The 20,294-nt window shown below is 45.9% G+C and overlaps 1 protein-coding gene across 5 annotated transcripts in view; it reads left to right on the top strand.

The window, feature by feature from the left end:
- Window positions 1-20,294, top strand: part of LOC121453299 (BDNF/NT-3 growth factors receptor) — a 328,350-nt gene that overhangs the window by 176,064 nt on the left and 131,992 nt on the right. For 4 of the 5 annotated variants that reach the window (XM_041659956.1, XM_041659957.1, XM_041659958.1 and 1 more), the window contains exon 13: window positions 5,748-5,936. In XM_041659956.1, coding sequence (XP_041515890.1) covers window positions 5,748-5,936 — 189 coding nt within the window. Of the gene's footprint in view, window positions 1-5,747; window positions 5,937-9,742; window positions 9,787-20,294 lie in introns of those variants that run through there. The other variant, XM_041659959.1, reaches the window with a different exon arrangement.

Here is a 20,294-nt window from a genome sequence, read left to right as displayed (position 1 = left end):
TAAATTCTTTTTTGAGGGGGACATGTTATTGAGATATACGACCAAGGTCAGTCGACTTTCTCCGGTTTCCACTTCTCTTTCGAAGTTTAGTTTATGTTTTGTTGTGGTTTTTAGATATCTCATGGTTTGAAATTGGGGAAGTTGAGACAAGGTGTGGGTAGGGGGTAAGTAGTCAGGCCTCCTTTAACTTTATTGAGTTCCTGTAGCTTGGCTCTGCAGAACCTACTCTGATTTTCTCTCTGTTCCCTGGTCTCAGGTCCTTGCTCTATTCCCTGGTCTCAGGTCCTCTCTCTATTCTCTGGTCTCAGATTCTCTCTCTATTCCCTGGTCTCTGGTCCTCTCTCTATTCCCTGGTCTCAGGTCCTCTCTCTATTCCCTTGTCTCTGGTCCTCTCTCTATTCCCTGGTCTCAGGTCCTTTCTCTATTCCCTGGTCTCAGCTTCTCTATTCACTGGTTTTTAACTTATTTTCTGTCTTCCCAGTTTTAAATCTGTTAAAGCAGAAGACCTAGCTTGTTTTATTTATTTTTCTAGAAAAGGCATTACTTTTGCAAACTCCATAGTAAGTAGGTTTGCATGCTTGAAGCTGCCTTGTCTTTAATCCAGTGGGCACGCCAACTGCTGTCTCTGCTCTAGGCAGTGATGGCTTCTGAAGGTTAGAGATGCAGACTAGAATGACATCAAGGCCCCAGTTCAGTGTACAGTTGTTGGCTGAACAGGCAAGCTTGGGCAAGTTTGGCTCCTAACTTGGCTCTGCTGGCTACGATGCAATAGAATTCCAAACTGGCAAATGAGCACTTCATCTGGCGATTTTTCCCTCACAAACAGACTTCCACATCCAGACACTGTGATTTGTCTTGATTGCATTCTCTCCCTTTGCATTCAGACCGAATGCAGACAATAGAAATGCAGAGCGTGTAGCTCGTGCAGTGAATGCAGATGGTGTGGGCTCACCATTAGGACCCAAATCAGGTGTGCTCTCCCAGGACCTCCTCTCTGCTTGGCGTTTTCTGTGTGGACAAAGACAAAGAATAGAAGTTATTACATGGAAGGCAAAAAAAAAAAAAAAGGCAGGGTTTTATCTATCTATCTATCTATCTATCTATCAATTTTTTTTTTTTTTGGTATCATCCCTGTGGTTTCCTGAGATCTGATCATCACGAGCAGACTCTTGGTTGCTGGTCCTTTTTGTAGCAAAGTTAGACACAGACATGCATAAGAAAGCCACCCATTTCTCAGCTGTCTGTCCTGCGTTCGCCAGCCATAGAAGGAAGCCTGTTTCCTTTTTTTTTTTTTTTTTTGTCAGTTTGTTTGTTTTGTTTGAGACAAGGTTTCTCTGTGTAACAGCCCTGGCTGTCCTGGAACTCACTTTGTACATCAGTCTGGTCTTGAACTCACAGAGATCTGCTTGCCTCTGTCTCCTAAGTGGATTAAAGTTGTATGCTACACTGCCTGATAGAAGCCTGTTTCCTTTATCTTTTTAACCCTGACATGGGACCTTGTCCAGTCAAACATTCCCTAGCAGTGTCTGTTCAGTGATCTGCACATGACCAGGGGACCAAGCTCAGGCTGAGACAGACTTTCCAGAAAAAAATCTTGGGAGGAAAAACACCAACAGAAAGAAGGCAGGGGGCCGAGCTCCAGTAACCTGCGGCTCTAGAAAGCGTCCGATGGGCACAGTTCAGAAATAGCCCATCATTCTCTGAGCCATCAGAGGGTTTTCAACTCCAGGTAGCCCATAGAGTTGGTTGTTTCCGGGATATGTGTGCCGAGGAAGGTGAGCCGTTCTCCCACAGCCCTGGAGGTGGTGTCTTCCTTCCCTGCGAGGATGGTAAAGCTAACCACTGTGCCACCTCAGCACTTTCTAGATACCTTTATCCACAGACAGGTGCTTGCCCTAGAGATGTTCAAAAGTGCTTTGGGCCCTCTTAAGTGGCAGCATAGACTGTTCTTCAGAACGTCTCAACTGTAGCCCATAAGAGGCCTTTTTTTGTATTTGTGAAGTGTGGGGAGGCCAACAGCTAGGAGATAGGGCCATTGTAAAGAGAGTCTATGACTCGGAGTTTCTAAGAAGAACGTATCATGCCACGGTGTGTGGCTACACAGAGACCCCTGGTCAGTCAGGAGGTGGAGGGAACAGGGAAACAAGAGCTTTTCTTATTATTTTCATGAGGAGGAACCAGGGAGGCAGAGGAGGCAGATCTAGGTCTGCCTGATTGCAGTAACTCAGCAGGCTCTGGGCTTCCATGCTCCCCTGAGTTCTATGGCATCAGCCTTAGGGCGATAGGACAAGCGATGGTGGTCTGGAGTGTGAAGACCACAGGAAGCCGGGGACTGGAGGTAGAGGCTATGTTGGTAGGTGTGCGGAAGATGCACTGATGGGCAGGGCATTTATTTTATCTACAGATTGGGTGGCAGGTCCCAGAGGTCAAGTCTTCAGCCCCTAGAAAACAAAGGAAAGCGTGGTCAATACATGCAGTTGCTTATAAGTAGCAATCTCTCCCTCCACTGAAGGCATTGTTGGTATTAAGAAGGAAGCTCATTTCCCAGATGAGAATTTTAATCATTGGAAAATGTGTTTAGTTAGACTTAGAAACATCTAAAAAAATCAAATATATAGGATTGATATCATGTAGCTCTGATGAGAGAAAGCAATGTCTCTCTGTATTTCTTTTTATTTTATATTGAAATAAAAATGAGCTAAAATGTTTCTGTGTATACCTCCCTTTATCAGCCTTGTTATGGGAACTAACTACCTGAAATTCAGTAGCAGTGTACATTCCTAGCAATTTAAACTTTGTATTACTACTATAATACACTTTTCAAGTTCTCATATGAGTTTCTTATAATACCCTGCGACGTGCCTCTGACTTCTGTCTCCTTTTTCACAGTGTCTGCTAAACTACGTGCACAGACACACAAAGACACAAATCATAAAATGCGCAGACAGGCTGCTGTCAAATTATATAGACATTCATTGTCCCCATCGGGAGCTTTCTCCCCTCCCAACTTGGCTGTGCACTGTGTGCCTTTATATTAAAATGTTCATAGAAAAATGGTCTTAATTCCCACAACCTTGCCAGCCATATCAATCTTCCAGGCTTTGGAACAGCACTAATGAAGGGAACAGCGGTTGAATTAATATTCCTTTGATGAATTGTGGAGGTTTCTGATACTCCATTTGTCAATGGTGACTCTCTTCAAACTGAAAAGGCTTTTGAAAAATTGTCTGGTTTTTTACTAGTGCCAGAAGGGAATGTAGGCCCTTCCGTATGCACGGTCACCACATTCTCAGCCCTTATCCCTTCACACTGAGTTATGTGAGGGACTGATTCTTAGCTAGAGGGTTAGGGAACAGGGAGTGTGCTTTGGTGGACACGGAGGAGGAGACCCAAACAGAAGGTTACTGTGTACAGGGGCTCCAGGGTGTAGTTGGCAAGAGAGTTAGAGCTGGATTCCTGGAGCAATCACTGTTGTGATCCTCATAGGCTAACTGGGGCCAGAGAACAGCCAGAGACAAACCCTATTGAAGCCAACGTGTTTCTAACTGCGGTTGAGGTCCCAGGAGAAGTTTCATGACAACACATGGAATATTAGAAGATGACAGCTTCTCTACCCATGGGGGTCAAGGTGGAGCCTGGAATCTTTTGAGAAATATGCGGCCTTGACTGCACCTCCCTTGAGGGTTCTGAGGGTAGCAAGCTTTGGTAGCTGGTAGCCTCACAGAAGGAACGGCGGAAAGCTTTACGACAATGCACAGAAAGCCAAGTGTGGCACCTCTCCATCTCCATCACGGGCCAGAAGCCGCAGTGATCTAGGCTTGTCGGAAAGCAGGTCACACAACGGAGATGGCTGGGGATATTAGTAAGAACTTGTCCTTACAGCTATTCTTGGCAGGGTTTCCACTGTTTGCGAACACAGACACTCAAGGCACAAGTTGAGCACAACCAGCGAGCTTGCCTTGGCTTTGAGCATTGCGTGGCTTCTGAGTTGGCTGTGCGAGGACATGTTTGCAGAATCAAGCCAGAGTATATTATTAAACACAACTTAAATGCTCTCCCATTGAGAGACTGCTTTAAGAATTACCGGTAATAGCAGTAGGTTCCCCCCTGCATACTTCATTTAAGACACAACTAGCTGGGGAACGTCCAACTGTTATCACTACAAACTACAATAATCCCCATAGGGGGAAAATGGATCTTAGAGTCTGGTGGGTGGATTATCGCTATATTGAATAGGGATTCAAGTTGTATCAGACTCTGACAAAACAACCTTCGTTTTTGTAATTGCTTTACATGGAAGTAATTAAGGATGGGGAGTAAATGGAGAATACACAGAGGTCCTGAAGCATGCTGGGGGGAAAGGCGGGGGTGGGGTTGACAACACAGTCCCTTGGGCGGAAGTGCAACCCTGACATCCCTCCATAGCAAGCCTTTGCCTTGCCTGGGTGTCTGATTCCACCCTTTCCCTCTGCCTGGCTTTCCCTTTCACCCTCTCTATGGACCATGAGCTTATTCCATGCATGTCACAGGCATGTGTGATCCATGTGTAAATGACTTGGATTGGTACATGTGAATGCCTATCCATGTGCTGTTCAATGTCCTGGAGTCTTCCCATACATTTTTATCTATCTGAACCTGCTTTGGCTGCTGACTTCGGCTGGTCTTGAGTAGTCAGCAGATCTGTTGATTGGACAAAATGTAGCGGAGTGAGCACAGTGGCATGCGTTGTGAGGTCTGGGGTTAGAATCAATTCTTGTATGGAAAATAATTAAGCTATTGCTCTAGTATAAAGGTGTCATAGGCTCTATACATCTATGTACATGAAGCACACTTAGGTTTATAACGCGTTTTCATATCCCTAATCTCACTCCAGTGCCATAAAATAACAACTGGGTGTTCCCCAACACAGCCCCCAGCTGTAAGCAGATGTAGATGCTCAGAGAAGTGAGGGAGAGAGTGAAGATAAGAAACTCAGATCTCCAAATTCTCAACATGGCTCTAAGTCCCCAGAGAAACAACTGTCCTGGATTCGTGCCAGGAGTTCAGGGCTAGGGTCCTCTTAACGTGTGCACAGAACCCCGGGTCCTGGGGGCGGCAGTGCAGGTGCAGAAAGTGGAAATGCAATCAGAATCCTCACACGCTGGTGGTGACGGACACAACATTGTGCGGCCACTTTGTAAATCACTTTGCAAATCGGTTTAGTTGCTCCAAATGTTAAGCCCGGGCCTCCCCTAGGATTTGCCAATGTCACACAAGAGCAAAGGAGGCGTGTGTCCCCACAAAAACGTGGGCATGTGTGTTCACAACTGCATTGTTCTTATTAGTCAAAGAGTCCCAAATCCTCAAAAGGTGGAGGGACAGATAAACAGTGCGTGCCATGTCTGTACCCTTTCGGCTCACTCAGCAAGGAGAAGGAAGCATCAGTACGCATGGCAGTGAGAGTTAGCCTAAAGACAGGATGCCAAGTGCAAGTCATGAATTACATTGGCCGCACTTGGGTGGAATGCCAAGGTCTGTTAGCTCAGAGTGGAAAAGTAAATTTGTGGATGTCTGGGACCGGGAGTGGGGGAAATGGGAGAGAAATACTAACTGGGGCGAGGGAAATGTCTTAACGTCAGGTTATAGTGATGATGGCAACGCCCTAAACGTACTGAGACCCACTGAAGTTACACATTTGGAATGGATGTGAATCCAAGTCCAACTGAAGCCGTTAAACTACAGAATGCCTCTGCTTCTCCTAACTCCAGGTCCAGCTTCTGTCATCAGCAATGACGATGACTCGGCCAGCCCGCTCCACCACATCTCCAACGGGAGTAATACTCCATCTTCTTCAGAGGGCGGTCCTGATGCTGTCATTATTGGAATGACCAAGATTCCTGTCATCGAAAACCCTCAGTACTTTGGCATCACCAACAGCCAGCTCAAGCCAGACACATGTGAGTACATCTGTTTGTACTTATTGACCCATTTGCTGCATAGCTGCTCTGACGATTCTGTTTATCAGGGCCTCTGACAAGGCGGGCTGGGGATGGGGTCCGTGGACTATTGGAGGATTCTTGCACTTTTTGGCCCACGGCTAGATTCTTGCATTGCTTACTTAAGGGATTCTCAGGGTTTGGCTCCTGCTGGACTGGGAACCGTGGGCAGATATGGACTTCTCTTGGAATCCATTTCCCGCAATCATTTGTCAACATGAAGCTATAATCAAGCACACTTATCTGGAGAAGGATGTAGACAAAAAGCAGAAGTGTCACCAGAATGCAGATACATAATTTATAGTTGGCAGGCAATTGGTGTAACTTAAATCTGGCTTATTGAAAGCAATTAAAGCATGCATTCTAGGCAGTCAGAAAGGCTCCGTGTTTTATACAGGTGGTATTGATTTGGGGGTCATTCTGTGCTCTTTTCTCGTCCTGATTCCTAGCATGAAGCCTTGTGATGTCACAGCTGTTACATCAAATGTTATGAGTATGAGAAGGAGGAGGACCTTTCACCTTTAGTAATTATGCTAGCCCCTCAGTCAGCTTCTGCGGGCAAGCTTAGGCCCTTTTCCCTAACTTCCGAACCACTGACCAGATACAAAGTATGGAGCAAGCCCTTAAGAGAAGCAGAAACCTCCAATCCTAATGAGTGCACACAGGCATTCTCTCATGGATGAATAAGAGGCTGTGGGGGCTAGGATCTCAGGTGTCCTTGATTCCAGGGCTCCCTGGTCCTGATGAGGTGGCTGTCCTCTGTCTACTACATCCCTGTATCCTGCCTACTAGTAAGTGCTGCTTTGCCGCACCGTCTCAGAAGCTAAGGAGGACAGTTATAAAGTTAGGTTTGGAGAGTGATATTTTGCTGAAAACCCATTGCATAAAGCTTAGCAATAAGATATTTCTTATATAAGGGAGAAACGATCATTTCTTTCTATTCATTTGCATTTATTTCAAGGTATGCTTAAGATTGGAGCTGGGACCAAGCATCAGAGTTAACGTTGTTATAAGTTTATGTGAGATTGTGCCTCACTGAAGGTGTTAGCTGAATTCGTTACATGGCAGGACAAAAGGAGACTTAAGGGTTAGGAAAGTCCTTGAACATTGACTGTTATTCAAAATCATGGTGCTATTGATTCTAATAACTATGGTATGACCAAGTTAAGAGGAGATACTGTTTAGAGTTAGGTATTCCTTGTGGTGGTCGCATTGCCTAGGATCCTTGTCTATATATATGAGAGTCAAACAGGAAGACAAAACAGATACTGTGGAAAGAGAATCTAGGGTGTCTCCCATTGTCCTCCCTAGGAATATCTTATTATCAGGACTAGGGTGTGTGCTGTATTTCTATCATCTCCAGGCTGGATAGCTGAGGCTAATTTCAATTAACACAAAGTTTGCTTTCCTTTTTGATGGAGAAGTAAGGCTGAACCATCAGGCAGAGACCATTGGTCCAATGTGTGCAATAAGAATGAATGAACAAAAGGAATAATAGACACATTATTGTGGATGGAGAGAGCCACAGGGTCTCAAGCTTACACAAAGAACTACAGACAGCTATGGAGCACTGAGAGTGAGAGATAGTCTACCCCAGGGAAGAGCACACCGAGTGCTTATCCAGTACCAAGTGATCAGACCTCAGAAAATAAAAAGAGAAAAATCCCTTCATTTAAAGGGATGGTGATTGTGCAGAGGAAGTGGGTGGGTGGCTGCAGGGTTTGTGACCCCAGAGTCCTAAGAAAACGTTCGCAGAAGCCACATCCTCAATCTAGACACCACAGAGATTTTAGGAAACAGTTTGGTTATTTCTGGAGGCCTTTTGATTTGTGGCTCAGTCATGTTGTGTCCCCCACACTTGGGTCTGTAAGAGAGTTATGGTTCCCCCAGCTTTCCCTCTGCTTCCAGCCTCCTGCCTGGGCCATAGACCACCAAGTCTCTTTGGCTAGTACTTCCTTACAATGTCTCACTGAGCCCTCCACCCACATACCCTTCCAGGCCCAGTGCAGTAGCCTCAGACAAGCCTTACCTGCATAATCTAAAGCTAACTTTCCCCAGACATTATCTTTGATGATTCTTAATAACTTTTTTTTTAAAAAAAATCACCCATCTTCCATGGATACTTGATCAAAGAAATGGGAATGAAGAAGATTTTACCCTTTTTTTCCTGCCCTTACCCTCACCCCCATGTCAACATCACACTTTACTCCAGTATGTTCTTTAACCTTCAGTGTCTGTGTTGTCCTGTGCTCTGTGTGTGTGTGTGTGTGTGTGTGTGTGTGTCTGTCTGTCTGTCTGTCTGTCTGTAGTCCAGTTTAGGTTCAACTTTAGTCTTGGGAAAACAGCAACTTCAACTGCTAACCATAACCTAGGACAGGACACGCAGTGGGTTTTTGACATCAAACAGATGTTGACCAGATGTGACAATATATTGCTGAAGTTAGTTACCAATGAATTTGTAACAGTCTTCTTAGTCCCTTTCCATTGGTACCAAACTTGTACATGTTGATTTTATTGGATATGCTTTTAACCAAGTGCTAAGCAACTTAACCAGATTTATTTAAGCATTTTTTTTTAAAAAAATAAGCCTTATGAAATCTTTTCTTTGACTAAACATATTACAATCATCCCAGTTAAACTATTTCAATAATTAAGCACAGAGACTGGACTACAGAAGGGTATCTTGCTTTAATTCTGTGAAATTCTGAAAGATTAGTTTCAGATAAGCGATTTTTATTCAATGTCTTAAACAAACTAACTTCTAATAACATCTCAAGTGGGGGAGGGCTCTTCCCAAAAGATGCATAGATAATGGCAAAAGCCAATTCAAAGGTTTGAAAGACCATCATGTTGAGTCTGTTACAGGCTTGGACAGTACACTATCATGTCTACTGGGTGTCCCAGAAGCTGTATTTTATATTCAAAGATGTTGACTTCAGACTACACATCTTTTGTCGCCAAGAGTGGCATCCCTTTCCTTTCACAGAGTTGAAAGAGTACATTCTAGAGTGCACACCTCAGTACATTAAGTGTCTGCTGATTAGACGTGGGACTTCTACGAGGGTGGGAACCAGAGAACTGGTGGCAGCAATGGCTTGATCTCTGACTGCGGTGAGACTCATCACGCAGGCCGAACTGGATCATCGCACGATTCAGCCCAGTGTGATTAGCACTGAGACTGGCTGTGTTGCAGAAAGGCTTTGCATCCAGTTTTCAGGAATCAGGCAAGTCAGTTGGAGGAACAGGCTATCTTGAGGAAATGATATGAAATAATAAAGACCATACTGGGGCATGGGCCTGGCATGACCAAATTTCCCAGAGAAAGGAGGCATTTGTTCTTTTATTTGAGAGGCTCAAGATTTCAAATGCTAAGCAGGGCAAGTTAGAATATATTAGCATGGTTCAGATCAGGCTTCTGGACTGCTAGGGTCCCTCTGAGCTGGATCTTCAGGATCCCCTGCTGTGAACTCCTCAGTAGACACCCTTAGAAGTGGTTTGCCATAGTGAGACGGCTTCAGTACTCACACGGCTTTGCTTTACACAACAACACCACGATTAGATTAGGGTTCTTTATACAATGCATGTGATTGCTTCCGTGAGGAGCAATGAGCAATCAGCCCTTTGACATACTTATGCACTACCAGGAGCTGTGTGGTAATGTTCGCTCACCAAGTCCAGAGCTGGTTTGTGAGATTTTAGAGCGGTGTGAACAGGGCTGAATTGCTCCTGAGCACTTTCCAATAGAAAGTCTGTCTACTTTATTGCAGGGCCCAGAGGTTCCCCCAAGACCGCCTGATAATAATTTGGTATTTGGAGGCTCCTGCATCACTGCAGGAACCAAAGGAGGCTAAACCCAAGCCTGATGGAGGAGAAGAGTTCTATGGTTTTCTGCAAATTCTGGCCAGACAGCATCTTGAAGTCACTCCTTAGCTTCCATAACTAGCCAAGCAAGAAGTTGCCTTCCCAGGACAAAGCAGAGTGTTCTAATGCCTAACCCCTCAAAGTGCTGTGTCAGTAAACTATAGACCATCTCCTCGATCGAGCAGGATGGCAAGATGGAGCTGAGGAGCTCAGCAACATCAAGTCTGGAGTTGGTCTTTATTCAACTAGTCTGTGTAGATGTGTCTGAAAACCAAAGCATGGGGTGGTTGACCAGTAGGATTTACAAGCTCTGCCCAAGGGCCACTGTGCTGATATCTTCTCCTTGCCTGTTGAGAGAGATTTTGACAGGGTGCAATGGAAGCTCACCTTATGAGTTGAGAAACGGAAACAAAGCATATTAACCAGAAAACCTCCCAAATCAGTGTCTTGAGTTGACGGGTGGAATGTGTTTTATCCACAGACTCACAATTGTTCCTAAAATCATGGTTTCCCCCATAACAGCCTTGTAATTTAGCTAGAATCATATGCCTTGTGCCTAAACTTAATTAAGATTGTCTCTAATACATACTTTGCATTGAAGAACATGCCCTCTATGCACTCCTAGGGCTAGCCACTCCCAGAAGCAGATGTATAGGGCGACTTTGAATTATTTTGAAGGTTTGCTTTATTTACAACACAATGGTCATTTCTTGCCTCCCTTCAGTGTGTGTGTCCCACATTTCTCCAGGTATTGTTGTGTGTTTCCCCATGGATCATATGTTTATGGGACAATTGCATAGACAAGCACAGGCCCACTAACCCGCAACGGTGCAGGAAATTGGGCGTTCTGGAGAGAGTGGTTGTCTGAACAATAGTTGAAAATGTCAGAGAGTCTGAGTCCTGTTCCTCTCCACTGCCATGTCCACTTTGTCTTTCTACTGCCAACAAAGGCAAGCGAGAGTTTTCACAAAACTGCAGAGGTTTTCAGCACATTTGGAAAAGCGGCTTTGAGTTCACGGGAGCAAAAGCTCTGGATTCTATTCAGGGTTCCAGAAGCTCATGACATCAGAGAGCCGTGGCCCCGAGAGCTACACGAGGTCATGTCAGACTTCAGTGCAGTCACATGACTGCGGTCCATTTCAGTGGTCAGGGCTGGGATTTACAAACGGGTAGATACTGATTGAGAGTTTACCCCTATCCTTTGCCTATTTCTTTTTTCTTTTAAAAATACATTTTCTTCTAAGCATTTAATTGGCCAGGTAAAAGCTGTTTTGGGAACTGGTAGTGCACCCTGGAAGGCTATGTCCTGCACTTTAACCAGAAATCGAGTCTGTTCTGCCCAGCACGAGGCTGGGATAGAAAGCAGAGTTATTTTAGGATGCTCAGAAGTTGCTTTGTTTATGGCACGCTGGGTTGACAACTCATCCTGCCGGGTCCATCATGGCACACTGCTGCATTCTGTAGGTACCAATACAATTCTCCTGTCCCTTTTGGTGCCATGGACCTCACTGCTAAGTACAACAATTCGATATTATATCCACTCTCAACTCCAAAGGAGATGGTAAGAAGCTTCAAACAATGCTTCAGAAAAAAGCAACTTGCATCCCGTAGTAGACAGGAAATGAATACATGCTGCATACTCACATCTAACGTGTAAGCCATATCACAAACTTACTTGATGAAGAATTTTTTAGCCAACGACTTTTAAGCACATTCGTAGCTAAGCAAAATCCTGTTCTTGGCATTTCACCAATGGGTGACATGGTTATTAAAAAAAAAAAAAAGTGAAAAGTTACCCATTGTAGGATACTTAGGCCTCCTGGAGAAAACATTCCAATCCTATACTTGAAAGCTGGGAAGCAAGAACAATAGTGATCATGGATTCTCGGTTGGGTGACCCTGATTTTGTTCCCACGTCATGCACGCCCTGAACACATAAGCGTTGTCAGTCTGATAAAGCCAAGTCATCGGGGGTGCTCTAGGGTATCCCTGCAGAGAGGAGGTCCTGAAGCATCAGGGATGCTCTAGGGTAGGTATCCCTGCAGAGAGAAGGTCCTGAAGCATTTGGTTTACCAAGACAGAGCCTGGTTGGGGCATCTGCATCAACAACAGAAGCCTAGTCAAGCTGCATCTCTTGCAGTGCTAGCCAATCACGGACCAGGACCAGCCTAGCAAATACAAATACAAACCAGTAACCTGCCCCACGTTGCTAAGAAGCACCTGCTCCCCAGCTGAGTCTTCCTTATGTAGAGTGGGGACACAGCTAAAGGTTGAGAGGCACAACCCCTTATGAACTGTCTGAAAGCCTAGGTTTTCTCCTTGTGAAATACATCAGCTCTGCCTTACTGGTTCTTCCACTGCGGCTGGGCTGCTTCTAGGACCTGTGTCATCCTGGTACCCATCCCTCTCCCTGTGGGGCAAACTGTCTCCCTTCATGCTCAGTGAGGTTGCAAAGGTGTTTTAACTGATTTCTTTGGTTGTCTTTTGGCTATAACTTTCTTCCTATACAGGTAAAAAGACTTTGCAGTATCCCACAGATAAGAAAAGTGTGGGAAGACCAGTAATTCTTCATGTATTCAGATCGCCATGAACAGAGGCAGCCTTAGCGTGTGGGTTTAGTCTTTAATTTGGGGAGCTTCCTCCAGAGACTGAGGCAGCAAGCTGCCCAGTGCTGTGCTTAGAGTGACCAGTTCTCTGCTGCTGTATCTGTCGCTGGGAAAACGCTCTGTTTTGTTGATTATAAGAGCTTAGCTTCCCGCGTGGATGAAATGATTAGAAGATAGCACACATCAGAACGTGAAAAGGACTCTAACTATTTCGGTGACACCTGTCCTGACTTTCTCAAGGCTGATGCAGTTCCTTCAATATGACAAGTCAATTTTAAACCAGGAGAGGCTCAGGCAAGCCACGGTGATTTGGTCATACTAGTTGGTCTAAACCCGATATTCTTTTTTTCTAGTAGGACAGGATTATGTCTTAATCACACAAGTTGCCTTTAAGTGTCCTAAAATAAGATCATTTGAATTAAAAATAAAAATATAGTAGAAAACCTGAAAGACGCAAGAAACAAAGGTGGCATTTTGAGTTACCTATGATCCCATCAGATATAACTGCTGACACGCTTCTGCAGGGGGATGCCTGGTCTTGGGAGCAGCCTATGGCTCCTGAGCTTTGCGTGCCCTGCCTTTGTTCCTAGGGGACATTGTTAGTACTTCTCTAACGTGGGTGTACCGGCAAGTCTGGAAGAAGCTGCCCTGTGTATTCTTTCTAGTCTACTTCTAGTTTGCTTGGCAATACAGAGCGGTTGATGCAGAGCTGGGAGCTGGGCATGGTTGACATCTCGGGTCTGGTTGAAAGGGATCCCAAATGAAGGGAAGAGAAGGTGACTCTCACACTGAAGAGAAGGGAAGAGAAGGTGACTCTCACACTGAAGAGAAGGGAAGAGAAGGTGACTCTCACACTGAAGAGAAGGGAAGAGAAGGTGACTCTCACACTGAAGAGAAGGGAAGAGAAGGTGACTCTCACACTGAAGAGAAGGTGACTCTTTCACACTAAAGTCTCACAGAAGAGATGGACCCTGTGTTGTGGGCTGGGAAGTCCCTGGAAACAAGAGGCTCTCTTTTTCTGATGAGGCAGACCAAGAACCCATGTTTAGGGTCAACACAAGGTGATTTCAGACCCCAGTGGTTTTTGTGCCTCCACTGAGGCTGGCAAGCACTGTGGTCTCCTGTTCTCCATCTAACTCTCCAGGGAGCCAGCTGGTCCCTTCTAGGGAGCCAAATCTATAGAATTTTAAAAGGCCAGGATGGTTATATCTTATGCATTCTCAGTATCTGGGGATTTCTTTTCTTCCCCTCAGTATCCCTGACTTGCAAAAGGACTTCCAGTAGACTGGGGCGTCCCTTCTGGTCCTTCAGCCTCACTTAAGTTTAACAAAGCTTGATGCTCAGATTTCCAAGTTCTTTTCATCACTAAGGGCTTCCTCTTACGATGCTTCAAGAGTCTGCTCTCAGGTTGGGGTTCCAGCAGCAAGGCCTGCAGTCAGTGGTGTGGCGTACAAAGGTGTTTAGCTGTTGATACTTCTATAATACATTGTCAGAATCCATAAGCTCAGAACAAGCAGGTTCTCAGGATATACAAGAGACTGGATCTGTGTGGTGGTTTTGAAAAGCAGAGTTAAGGCGAGACCCTAGGAGAGACCCAGCAATAGAAGGCCTGGTCCTGGACTATCACTGGCTGTGGGTAGATGCCAATAGTTTTGTTATCCTGTTGCTCTAATTTACCATATTTACTTGTCTATGATATTGACTGTCCCTGTGCATTGAAACAGGACCCAAGGTCAGGTGACAATGGTGTTTAGATTGAGTACCACAGAGTCCCAATGTCCCAGGATAGTGGTTGTTACAGAAAGATCAGGACACAGCCCTGCACTGTGTAACTTCAGCATCATAGCGAGTCTCAAATTAGGGAATATCTTTATGAGAGCAGATTGCAAGCTGTGTCTACAGAGATGCCAGCTAGACAGTTTCCCTATCGCATGATGGATTTTCAGGTCAGTTTATACTTTCCGGTCTGGTTTTTCACCCTAACCACAATGCTTTGCTCTGGATTGGCCTCTGGTCTACTTGTAAGGAAAGAAGCCGTGTGTCCAGGGCAGATCTGAGCCTTTCTTTCTACCCAAGGACCTTGGTCAGCAGAGCTGGCGGGTCTCAGGTTTCTCCACCTGAGTTTGCTTCCGCAAACACAGGCATCTTTGCCTGTCTTGCTCTTTCATCCTCCCTCCCTGTCTTAGGTTCATGATGACACTGGTTTCATTTCTTCCTGGTTCCTAATTCCATCAATGCCTTTACCTGATAGCTGTAGAAATAACTCTGAATGGCTATAACCTTCTGAGAAGGTCATTCCTTCTTTCCAAGGGCTATCTGGGGTAAATATGTTCAGCGTTTCTTTTAGAAAAATCTTTGTTGTGACTTTTCGTTTCTTAGTGCCCTACGTTGACCTTCAGAGATAGGTACTGGTTTCGAAACAGGAAAACATCATGCTACAAAGATGTTGGTGACCTAGTTGGCTAAGCCTTGGCGTTCTGAACTCCTGAACTTTGGGGAGGGAGACAATGGAGAAGTGGCAAGGGGAAGATTATCCCCAACTTCCTGGATTTCCCTTCACTGGGTTTGCATAGACTCGCTATTTCCTGGTTTTTCACCCCTGAGTTTTTGTCGATGTGAATCTTAAAGACATTTGGGTCTAAGAGTTGATGAAATGGAATTGTCATCTGTGCCAAGATCCCAGGTTGGGCTGCTTTTATTCACTTTGTCAAAATCCTCTTTGTCCCACAGGAAAGGAGGTCTTGGCTGGCACTTTCACCCTAGCGGGAGGAAAAGTTTCAGTGTGGGGGACAGGGTTGGTGTCTAGATTTGGTTAAACTGCTCCCACGCTGTATCCACATTTGAAGAGAGGGGGTTCTGAGTGGGCGAGGATGGGTTAATGCTCCCCCATGAGACCCTTATGGACACAGGACTGAATGTGGGTACTCCTGCCTCCTCACTGTGGACAAGAAGCCCTATACTATTTGAGCAACCCCTGCTACTTTGTAGGTCTGTCCTCTGGGGGCTCCACAGGTTCTAGTGAGACAGGGTATGGGTAAGGGCATGGATGGGGTACAGCAGGGGGTATGGCTGGGCAATGACCTGGCTCACGTTGCTTGACTTTATTTCCAGCTCTCCTAGCTCATGCAGCAGAGTGGACTCAAAACACATCGTGTACTGTCTTACTCTATTAAAAAACTCATGCTGGTCCACATGTATGTGTGTGTGATCAGTGAACATGGAATGCTTTCCCGTATTGACATGCTTATGCAAATGAGAACTGTTTCATTGGAATCTGTAAGGTTGATCATTCAGAGTCGAGCACATATACTAATAAAGACAAGAGAGTCGGATGTGTGGTCTTCAGTGTCTGCTGTTGTCGTTTAATAATCATTGTTACGTAGACTTGGTGTAAATCAGTGTTGGGATCACAGAAAACATCCTCTGTCATCCCCCAAAAGTTGTCTCCAGTAGCTAGGACCAGCCCTGGGGGGTGGGTCCTGAAGCACAGAATTCAGAAGGATGCCAGAAATCTCTGCGCTTGAGAAATAATATTTCCGGGCCACATTTAAAAGATGAGATGTAGAAGAAAAAGTCTGGGTTACAAATATCAGAATCTTAACTGAAGGTATCTAGGGGCCTGGCGGGAGGATTGGGGTCAGATCCTGTCTGCCTGGAAAAGTCCAATTGTTTTCAGACTGGACATTTGCATTCGCTTGTGTTTTTAACGCTGCACCAAGCAACCATTCACTTCAATGACTGGAGACGGTTAAGAATCTCCCTTCCGCCTGTGGCCTGGGTCTTATGTAAACCCGTTTTCTGAAAAGCTCTGTTTTGTATACACAAGCAGCTGAGCCGATTGTCCCTCAACCTTCTCTCCCTTCCTGTGTCCCTGGTCTAATTGTTCTTCCACACTCACCCCACTTCCTTTGCTCAGCCTTGGAGAGGATTCCCTGATGCCCCTTTGCTCAGCCAGAGTCAGCATCTGCAGCAAGGTCCATCCTCCCCAGTCTACTGCAAATCTGTGGAATGCATACTTATATCGCTGCATTAAAAAGCAAGTGACTGTCCACAGTGTGGGAGATGGAAAGAAAGAGAGAGAAGGGGAAGAGAGAGGGAGAAAGAGAGAGGGAGTGAGGGAAAGAGAGAGGGAGAGAAGGGGGCAGAGAGTACAGATCTGAAATCTGGGAAGGTAGGTTAGAAAACCTTTTCACTGAATTTAAGGCATGACCCGGGGAAGAAGAGATGGAGTAAAGCAATAATTCAAATTCTCCAAGCACCATCACACCTTGTCTTGCTTCTGCACATCTGGAGACTTAGGTTCAGCCTTACACCAGCTGAGTTAAAGGTGCAGCATTGAATTTTAGATTACTCTACCTGCTTGCCCCTCCAGACTGTGAGCTTCTTTGTAACGTCTGTATTCGCTGCTTTTCAGCCACCTGTATCTAATAAACACACACCTTTCCTCTCCCAGGCTCATTGAATTATATTTCCACATTAAAAAAAATAGCCACTCCGTGCCTCAGGCTGTATCTTTTAATCCATACGATAGATGAGAAAATGGATGCTCTGTAAGATTGGGGAGAAAATGGTCTCAAACGGTGTCCCTCAGATACAGGAGAGTTTCTGTCCTGGAACTCCGGGAGTCAGGCTCTCTCTGGCTTTGCCTGTTGGTCCTGTGGAAAATTAAATCCTAGAAGTTTCTAACTCTGCTGGAGGAACTGCAGCATTGACGCTGCACCTTCCATGTGAGCTTGTAGAGATACTGGAAGATACTCTCCTCCAAATGCAAAGGCCAAGGGCGGCTTCATAGCAACTAACCAACTTGATGCTGAAGGAAAGGGCCCGGTTAGTAGGTAGGCTTCAGGACCCTGTTGTGAAAGAGCTGGCATAGTCTCCCCCCTAGAGCAGTGGTTCTCAACCTTCCTAATGCTGGGACCCTTTAACACAGTTCCTCATGTTGTGGTGACCCCCAACCAGAAAATTATTTTTGTTGCTACTTCATAACTGTAATTTTGCTACTGTTATGAATTGTAATGTAAATGTCTGTGCTTCCCTATGGTCTTCTGCAACCCCTGTGAAAGGGTTGTTCCACCCCCAGAGGGGTTGCAACCCACAGCGTGAGAACCACCTCAGTAGAGCCTTTACCAGAAGTCTTAAAGTATCGCAATGAGCAAGTCCTTAGTTTTGCTTCTTGCTATAAAAGAATCATGTGTGCCGGGCGGTGGTGGCGCACGCCTTTAATCCCAGCACTCGGGAGGCAGAGGCAGGTGGATCTCTGTGAGTTCGAGGCCAGCCTGGTCTACAAGAGCTAGTTCCAGGACAGGAACCAAAAGCTACGGAGAAACCCTGTCTCGAAAAATCAAAAAAAAAAAAAAAAAAAAGAATCATGTGTTCGCAGGAGCACACTGAGCTGTACTGGGTTATGGAGTTTCCCTAGGCAATGCTACCATGGCCGAATCCCCACAGCACCTGTCCAGACCAGCCTCTCCAGCGGGGCCAAGGGAAGAGAGTCGCTGAGCGCATATCTTCTCGTCCATGCTCTGTGGACAGGGCAGCTTCTGAGTGCCTGGGAAGGCAGATGAGAGGGTCTTGGGCAGACCCTCCATTCCCCAGTCTCTCACATCCCCCAATCACCTCACTGATAGGCGCACACCATTTGGTTGGTCTTTGTGGAGTCTCTTTAAAAACACGAGTCAGCGTTGACAAGTGACATTATATCCTGAGTGTGACAAGGGACCCCATAAAGGCAGGGGACATCAAGGGGTTAATAGTCTGAGCATCCCCCATGGTGACATCTGCACATATGTCACCCCTGCACCAGACTCCTGTTTTGCATTTGTCTTTGGATAGTTGGAATAGCACATGTTCTCCAAAGTTACCGTCTAACTGGTTGTTTCTGGGCTTGGGAGATGGAGGCAAGAGCTGGTGTCCAGGCTGATCAGAACAAACAATCGTTTTCTGACCCAGGCGTGGTCTCTTACTCATATTGATAACTTAGAAAATGCCAGCATGGAATCTGAATTACTCCATTCCAGCTCAAAGTCCGCGGAGGCAAGCACAGTATAAGTGTTGTTTATGTAGAACCCAGCCCCTTGGACCTCTGAACATCCACAGCCCAAAGCTACAGAGTTCACGCTGCCCCCGGGCTGTGGAGGTGCAGTCGGAGACCCACTGTAGAGACTGATTAAATGAGGCTTCAGAGGAAAAGGGCTGAAAGAGTCCAAAGAGAGACTTCCTGAGCTCTCCCCCACCCAGGGGTGGGGGCTGTGTGTTTGTATGTGCCTAGATACATTTGCCAGTGTGGAAATTTTCCAGTTGGATGGAACAATCACATCTCTGACTCGAACGACTCTGTGGGTGGCGCACGCCTTTAATCCCAGCACTCGGGAGGCAGAGCTAGCTCCAGGACAGGAACCAAAAAGCTACGGAGAAATCCTGTCTCGAAAAATCCAAAAAAAAAAAAAAAAAGAACAGAACAGAGGGACGGGGCAGGGCTGTGATGGAGTTCAGATGAGATGCGGCACGTGGAGTCACACATCTGCTCATGATGAATGTCTAGTCAGGAAGTGGCATCTTACCCTTAATTCAGTGGCAGCGCTTACTGGCAAAATTGAAACTGTACGTTGAAATGAACACTTATTGACGGTTTTGTAAGTTGGTAATCATGGGCTGTTCAATGAACAGACAAGGACTTGGACAACTTCCCATCCAAGGAGACCACCTGGTAGGCAGGTGAGCAGCTGGCTGAATGGCGGGTGATCCATATAGCTGTTCATCTTGCTACAGTGTTGGGGGACATCCCTACGTCCCTGGGCCTCAGTAGGGGCAGCCTATGATTCCAGCAGCAGCCGAGGTTAGACCACCTTCCCTCTGGAATTGCACATCAACTGCAGCTGTGGCCATGCCTGCTCACGGCCGAGTTTACAGTTATTTTCCCCCATTCTTTCTATTACACCCCCGGAGCCATTGGCGTTTTGACAGTTCTTCTGTCTCATTCTGTGAACTGGGTTTCAGGTGTGTTTCGCTTATGACAGAACCATTCCCCAGAGGCTTCACATTGACGTTCTAAGTGTAACATTCATCGGGACAATAGCTGGGATGGGGGCCATAGAGGAATCCAGAAGGAAACCTAAGTGAATGAGGATGTGAAGAATAACTATATAATTTGGGGGAAATTTTAAAAAAATAGAAGAGACCATATGCACAGTGATCTCTGAGCATTGGCCACTGGGAGGACTTGATGCCAGGCCATAGGAGAGGGCTTTGTGAGCTTGTGGGGGCCCTGCTAGCAGGAAGGAGCTCAGAAGTTTCCAAACAAGAGTCAAGGACCCTAGTGTTTGTCAGATGGCTGCTTTCTAGGAGTGAATAATATTGTGAATGAATCAGGTTTATACCTTCAAGATCTGCGCTGACTAACACAGCATCACGTGGTTGTAAATGTCAACTGATGTTTGTTTAACTTTGTCAGCAGCACAATACTAATATCTACTGTATAGTTAAACATCCTAGCATCTAGGAGATGATGCGATGGTTCAGTCAGTAAAATGCTTGCCATGCAAACACGAGGACCTGTGTTTGGATCCCCAGCAACCACATAAGCAGCAGGACATTGCTGCAGCATGCACCTGCAATTCCAGCGCTGGGGAGGGGTAGACGAGAAGACCTCCGGGCTTGCTGGCCAGGCAGTCCAGCCAAACTGGGGAGCTATGGGTTCAGTGAGAGATCTTGCCTTCACGAAAGGTGGATAGTGGTGGAGAAAGACACCCAGTGTTGACCTCTGGCCTCCACAGGAGCATATACCCGTGTGCACATATACAAAGAGTGTGCACATATGTATACCACATATACAAAGTATATGTGTAATGCGTTT

Source organism: Microtus oregoni, unplaced genomic scaffold (genome assembly GCF_018167655.1).
Source record: "Microtus oregoni isolate MIOR12 unplaced genomic scaffold, Mior012 000011F_ref0000422, whole genome shotgun sequence".
Taxonomy (NCBI): Eukaryota; Metazoa; Chordata; class Mammalia; order Rodentia; family Cricetidae; genus Microtus; species Microtus oregoni.
The sequence above is the reverse complement of the archived record's forward strand: the minus strand, read 5'-3'. Positions and strand labels throughout refer to the sequence as shown.